The 6,939-nt window shown below is 38.3% G+C and overlaps 1 protein-coding gene across 1 annotated transcript in view; it reads right to left on the bottom strand.

Moving 5' to 3' along the window:
• NUP210L (nucleoporin 210kDa-like) overlaps positions 1 to 6,939 on the bottom strand; it is a 135,334-nt gene that overhangs the window by 94,951 nt on the left and 33,444 nt on the right. Inside the window, exons 13-14 of the mRNA XM_012658497.1 lie at positions 5,298 to 5,496; positions 3,332 to 3,477 (exon numbers count right to left, since the gene is read on the bottom strand). Of these exons, the coding sequence (XP_012513951.1) occupies positions 3,332 to 3,477; positions 5,298 to 5,496 (345 nt within the window). The remainder of the gene's footprint in view (positions 1 to 3,331; positions 3,478 to 5,297; positions 5,497 to 6,939) is intronic.

The following is a 6,939-nucleotide window of genomic DNA, read 5'->3' as shown; positions in this document are numbered from 1 at the left end:
TATTTTTAGTTGTCCAATTAATTTCTTTCTATTTTTAGTAGAGACGGGGTCTCGCTCTTGCTCAGGCTGGTCTCGAACTCCTGAGCTCAAATAATCCGCCCGCCTCGGCCTCCCAGAGAGCTAGAATTACAGGCGTGAGCCACCACACCCAGCCCAGGGATAACTTTTATTCTGCTCCATTCTGAGTGCTTTTTATAAAGCAAATGACTCATAAACTTCAAATAATATTATTTAATGTGAAATTGGATTCTGAAAAAAAAAAATGAGTTCCCAACCTGTAACATCTCATTCTGTTGTTCCTTTATAATAAAAGGCAGTATGACAGAAACTTAATAATATGTGCTTTGGAGTCAGACAGAATGTGCTACTTTATCTAGATGTATGACTTTGGGGAAATGACTCAACTTCTAGGAGCCTCAGTGTTCTCATCTGTAAAATGGGAATAATTGATTGACTTTTTTTTTTTCTGCACAGGTTAAATAATGACTTCTATTCTCCCATGCTTGGAATCATAGTCAACTGTATTTACATATAGTATTTACATATAGTCTGATATTCTAGTTTTTAGGTTAGATAACTCATTTATTCCTCATTCCCTGTTGTCTACCTAGTAGCTATGTTATTGTTTATACTATTTGTCATGGTAGGTTTGGAGAAGAGGTAAATTTTATTACTCATTGGCAATCTAATAAAAGATTTGGTAGGGAACGATATTAGCAAAACTATTTGGAAGTTACGAAGAGAGATCTCAAGTGTCTATTGTCATAATTACAAACTAACTATGTTCCCAAGTACAGTAATCAAAGTCATATCACTAAGTCTAGCCAATTCTAATCTAGTTTAATCACCTCTTCTCAGACACTATCAGAGAATGAGTAACAAAATAGTTCCCTTAACTTTAATAAGATAAAAACTATATGGCAGACTCTTTATCTCTAAAGAGTGGAAGACAAAATTGCCAAGTTAGTTGGAAACATATTCTGTACTTACCAGCTGTTTGTTGTGCTGTGGCAGAGGACATGGCTGGGCACCAGCTGGCACCTTGTACACCGGGGTTACTGACATACTGGCAGGGTGGGCACATATGAAGCGCACCTGCACAACCTCTACAGCTGGACTAGGATTCAGGACACCTGGACGATTTCCAATTCGGAACGTGAGAACCTTAAGGAAATATCAGAGCAAGAGATAATTGTGGGTAGACAGTTGATGTAAGTCATGCCAATATAAATGTGTTAGAATTATTCATACTCCAGTATAAAGAGCCCCTTTGGACATTATGTAATCAGGCAAATCCCTTATAGATGTTATAGTTCTTAATTATCTGTGCTAAGGGGCATTAAGGGTATCATGAAAATTTGAAAACAAATGGAACATTTTTTAAGTTTATCAATTACTTCAGTCTTTTATTCCACCAAATCTTTTGTTACCAGTTGGTAAAAAGTGGAAAAACTAATGTGTGTTTCAACTTGTCTCTAGTGGAAGTACTAATGAATAACAGGATGTGCAAACAAAAAGAGTTAGGGAACTTCAAGTAGGGGTTAATTAGGCCCGAAATTACTAATAGCTCACTCAACAAACTAAGAAGGAAACTACTTCAACATAATAAAAGCCTTATATGAAAAACCCATCATACTCAATGGTAACATCATACTCATACAGCTAACATCATACAATAGTAAAATACTGATTCAAAAGTGGGCAAAGGATTTGAACAGACATATTTTCTTCTCCAATACACATGGCCAATAAGCACATGAAAAAACGTTCAACATCACTAATTATTAGGGAAATGCAAATCAAAACTAGAATAAGATACCTGCTCATACCCATTAGGATGGCTACTACCAAAAGAAGCAGAAAATAATAAGTGTTGGTAAGGATGTGGAGAAATGGGAACACTTGTGCACTGTTGGTAGGACTGTAAAATGGTATAGCTGCTGTGGAAAACAGAACAGTGGTTCCTCAAAAAATTAAAAATAGGCTGGGCGCGGTGGCTCACGCCTGTAATCCTAGCACTCTGGGAGGCCGAGGCGGGTGGATTGCTCAAGGTCAGGAGTTCGAGACCAGCCTGACCAAGAGCGAGACCCCGTCTCTACTAAAAATAGAAAGAAATTAATCGGACAACTAAAAATATATAGAAAAAATTAGCCAGGCATGGTGGCGCATGCCTGTAGTCCCAGCTACTCGGGAGGCTGAGGCAGAAGGATCGCTTGAGCCCAGAAGTTTGAGGTTGCTGTGAGCTAGGCTGACACCACGGCACTCACTCTAGCCCAGGCAAAAAGAGTAAGACTCTGTCTCAAAAAAAAAAAAACAAAAAACAAAAAACAAATAAAACTTACCTTGCATCTTTCATTAGTGTTAACTTTTTCCCCTGTGGGTGCCTCCTTATCCCAAGAGGCACTGAACCAGAATTTGTGAGTATCCATCAGCAAGAACTTGCTGGCATCAATTTTAGCTTCTGATGGAATCAAAAGTAGAAAGCATGCCAGGTTCTACCACTTTTATTTTGAACCACCTGTCATAATGTTCCCGTTATAATGGACCAATCCTTAGGGCCCAAAATAATGGCTCCTGTTCTTAAAATCCTTAAGTATATAAGGTAAATGATGATTGATGTCCCTCCATAGGACAGAAAGTTATCTTTCAGGGTTGTTTAAAGGGAGTATGCTAATATTCTTTAACTAGGTGTTTACAGAGATATATGCACATGTAAAAATTCAGATAGTACCTTAAGATTAGTGTACTTTATGTACCTTACTGTGCATATTTTATATCTCAGTAAGAAAGAAGAAAGAAAGGGGAAAATCTAAAGCTTGAGGATACAACTTAAAGATATGTCTGTGGTAGAAACATGAGGGAGTAAACTCCCTGAAACTCAGGTTTGATGAGAGAACTATAGATCTAAAAACAAAAAAGTGACAAGAACAAGGCCAGGTGCGGTGGCTCATGCCTGTAATCCTAGCATTCTGGGAGGCCGAGGCAGGAGGATTGGTTGAGGTCAGAAGTTCGAGACCAGCCTGAGAAAGAGCGAGACCCTGTCTTATTAACCGAGCATGGCGGTGCGCGACTATAGTCCCAGCTACTCTGGAGGCTAAGGCAGGAGGATAGCTTGAACCCAGGAGTTTGATGTTGCTGTGAGCTAGGCTGATGCCACGGCACTCTACTCAGGGCAACAGAGTGAGACATGGTCTCAAAAAAAAAAAAAAAGTGACAAGAACATAATTATCACTAATCCTTAGTAGAGACCATGGATAGTTAGTAAGCCCCTAAGTGGACATAGCTGGGTCCATGAAAAGAAATGCCAGTTCCTTACCATGAAATATCTCACCTTCAGGGGTTCATAAGCAGCAAATGTGGCACTGCTCTCCAAGTACTCTTCATACTCAGTCACACTCACTGTTACCAGAGTATGGCCCAGAGATCTGGCTGCTATATGTGTACTGGAACAGTGCATTGGTCCAGGTCTTTGGATACCTGTGAATCAAAAGATGTGATTTCAGTAGGATAATAAGCAGTCAGTTCTCAAGGAAATTAGGCTACAAAAATGTAAGAATTTTAATACATTAAAAATACCATCTTGATCTCAAACTAACCACTAGGCCCTTATTTTTATATCAAGTTGATAAAATATCTGTTCTTTTAGGCCAGGTGCAGTGCTCACACCTGTAATCCTAGCACTCTGGGAGACCGAAGGGGGAGGATCGTTTGAGCTCAGGAGTTCGAGACCAGCCTGAGTGAGAATGTGACTCTATCTCTACAAAAAATAGAAAAATTAGCTGGGCTTGGTGGCACATACCTGTAGTCTCAGCTATGTGGGAGGCAAAGGCAAGAGGACAGCTTGAACCTAGGAATTTGAGGTTGCACTGAGCTACAATAATGCCACCGTACTCTAGCAAGACTCTGTCTCCAAAAAAAAAAAAAATCTGTTCTTTCAATTAACAGACATATATCATATAAGACACAATTCTTTTGGGAGGCCAAGGCAAGAGAATCACTTGAGGCCAGAGTTTGAGACCAGCCTGGGCAACATAGCAAGATCCTTTCTCTACAAAAAATAAGAAAAAATTAGCTGGGCATGGTGGTGTGCACTTAGATACACCACCTTAGACAGGAGGATCACTTAAGCCCAGGAGTTCCGTGCTATAGTGAGCTATGACGGGGCCACTGTATTCTAGCCTGGGCAATAGAACAAGACCCATCTCTAAACAAACAAACAAAAAACCACACACAATTCTATGTACAGTGAGGATACATATATGAGCAAATATCTTCACCTCAAGTCATTTATCGTTTAGAAGGAGAGAGTGAATATGTACATAAATTACTTAAAATATTGATAGATAATGCTTTATTGCTTTATTTATTTATTTATTTATTTTTGAGACAGAGTCTCACTGTGTTGCCCGGGCTAGAGTGCCATGGTGTCAGCCTAGCTCACAGCAACCTCAAACTCCTGGGCTCAAGCAATCCTCCTTTTTCAGCCTCCCGTGTAGCGGGAGCTACAGGCACGCGTCACCATGCCTGGTTAATTTTTTTTATTTTTAGTTGTTTGGCTAATTTCTTTCTATTTATAGTAGAGATGGGGTTTCGCTCTCTCTCAGGCTGGTCTTGAACTCCTGAGCTCACGCAATCCTGCCGCCTCGGCCTCCCAGAGTGCTAGGATTACAGGCGTGAAAGTGAGCCACCGCACCCGGCCAGATCATGCTTTAAAAAGAGCTTTATTGGAAAAATTACTCATAGAAAGTGGTAAGCCTAGAAAATGGAAAGATTATTTCTAGCCATAGACATCAAGGAAGGTTTTATTGTCCATAAACATTGCTTGGTCAAAAAAAAAAAAAAAGGGAAGTTTAAAGTATCTCAAGCTGAGAAAACAGAATGAACAAAGAAATAGAAAAGATATATAAATGAGAATATGAAGGAGATATATGGGAAAATTTAACTAAAGTAACTGGTTTAGCTAGAACCATATATTAAGCAGAAGTGTGAAGTCATGAAAAGTATTAATATATATATTAAAGAAAGAAAGAAAAAAAGAGTTTGAGGCTGGAAACGGAAAACCTTACTATAAGCTAAAAACTGACATTGTCCAGCCACAATGTTACTCAATTTCTGTGTCTTTGTTTCTTTACCTGTATAATGAGGGGTATAACACCTACTACAAGGCAGTTGACAGAATAAATAAAAGTATTATAAAGAAAGGTAATACGTGAATTTAGACTATAATTGATAGTTTCTGAATTGATTATTGGTTCCTTAAAGACAAAGGAAGGGGAAAATAAAAAACCTACTCTTACCTTCTTTGAAAAGAGTAAAGACTCCTTGTTTATCCATGTTCAGATCCAAGGATAAATGAGAGCAGTCTGTGAATGCAATGGCCTCTTTGGTCTCTTTATTTACATGATACATTGCAATGGGGATTTCTATAAACTGACCAATCTCCACATCAGCATGAAATGGTAACAGTTCCATTTTTTTCAGTTTCAGGACATATATCTGGAGGGGAAAAAATTCATCTTTCAGGAAAGTTATGTTAGTGAAAGTCTTAGAAGAAAAGAAATCATTCCTTAAATATTTAAATACCTAAGCACGAACACACATATGTATTATATACAAAAACATAGAGTATATACATGTTATTTATATTATTAATATATACTATTTTATACACACACACACAGGTGCTAAACATATCACTCTTTTTATTCCTTGATTGATTGATGTCTTTAAAGCATCTAACACCACACAGCAGGGATCTGGCAAACTATGGTCAGCACATGACTTGTTTTTATACAGTGAGCTGAGAACAGTTTTATATTTCCGAAGGATTATAAAATGACAACAAAAACAACAAAGAAGAAGATTATAAGATAGAGAGTGTATGTGGCCTGCAATGACTAATGTATTTACTGTGCGGACCCTTTACAGAAAAAGTTTGCTGATCTTTGACTTAGAGCACTTCCCCTTTCTTGATATCTTTTTAAAAATATCCTTTGTCGTTTTTGTCACATTATGTGACAGAATTTTCTTCTGCTTGTTCCCCTTCTTCGGCCTATGTCCCTTAAAGTGACACATTATACAGGATCCATTTTCTTTTCTAACTCTGTATGTTCTTCCTAGGAAATCTTATCCCGTCCCAAAGCTTCAGTGACCAACGATATGGTAAGTCGCCAGCTCTGATCTTTCAATTGAACTTCAGACTCCTATTTCGAACTACAAACATCCATTTGGATGTTCCACTGGGGGATCACACTAAATGTATCCAAAACTAAATTCATCATCTTTCCCCTTTTGTTGTGTTTTCTATCCACCCTACTGCCAAAGCTGGAAACCTCCACATCATCTCTGTGGCTTTAAATATTTCACTTTTCCCCACCCAACTAGGCATCAAATCTGATTAAGTCTACCTGTAAAAAAATTCTCCATTTGTCCACTTCTGTTTACTCTCATTACCATTTCTCTAGCTCAGGGTTAACTGGAGTCTTTGCCTTCACTTTCTCCCTTCAATCCATGCTAGGGTACTAATCTATAGCACCAACAACTATCTTTGTTTAAAAAATACTATAGCTGTTATTGTCTGATCATAAAAATAATTAGATATCTTTCAAAACAGAGGCCTTATCATATTATTGATCTGTTTAAAAACCTGTGTTGGTTTCTCATTGCCTGCAGCAGGGGTTGGCAAAGCTTTATTCTCTAAAGGGCCAGACAGTAAATATTTTAAGCTTATGTAGGCTACAAGTTCTCTGCGGTAACTACCCAACTCTGTATTTGTGAATGAAAGCAGCCATAGATAATATGTAAATGTAAGAAAGTGGCTGAATTTTGATAAAGCTTTCTTTTTTTTTTTTGAGACAGAGTCTCACTCTGTTGCCCTGGCTAGAGTGAGTGCCGTGGCGTCAGCCTAGCTCACAGCAACCTCAAACTCCTGGGCTCAAG

The sequence above is a fragment of the Propithecus coquereli genome, unplaced genomic scaffold, assembly GCF_000956105.1.
Source record: "Propithecus coquereli isolate 6110/MARCELLA unplaced genomic scaffold, Pcoq_1.0 Scaffold59, whole genome shotgun sequence".
Lineage (NCBI taxonomy): Eukaryota > Metazoa > Chordata > Mammalia > Primates > Indriidae > Propithecus > Propithecus coquereli.
Note: the sequence above shows the minus strand (reverse complement) of the source record. Positions and strands in the feature narration are given on the sequence as shown.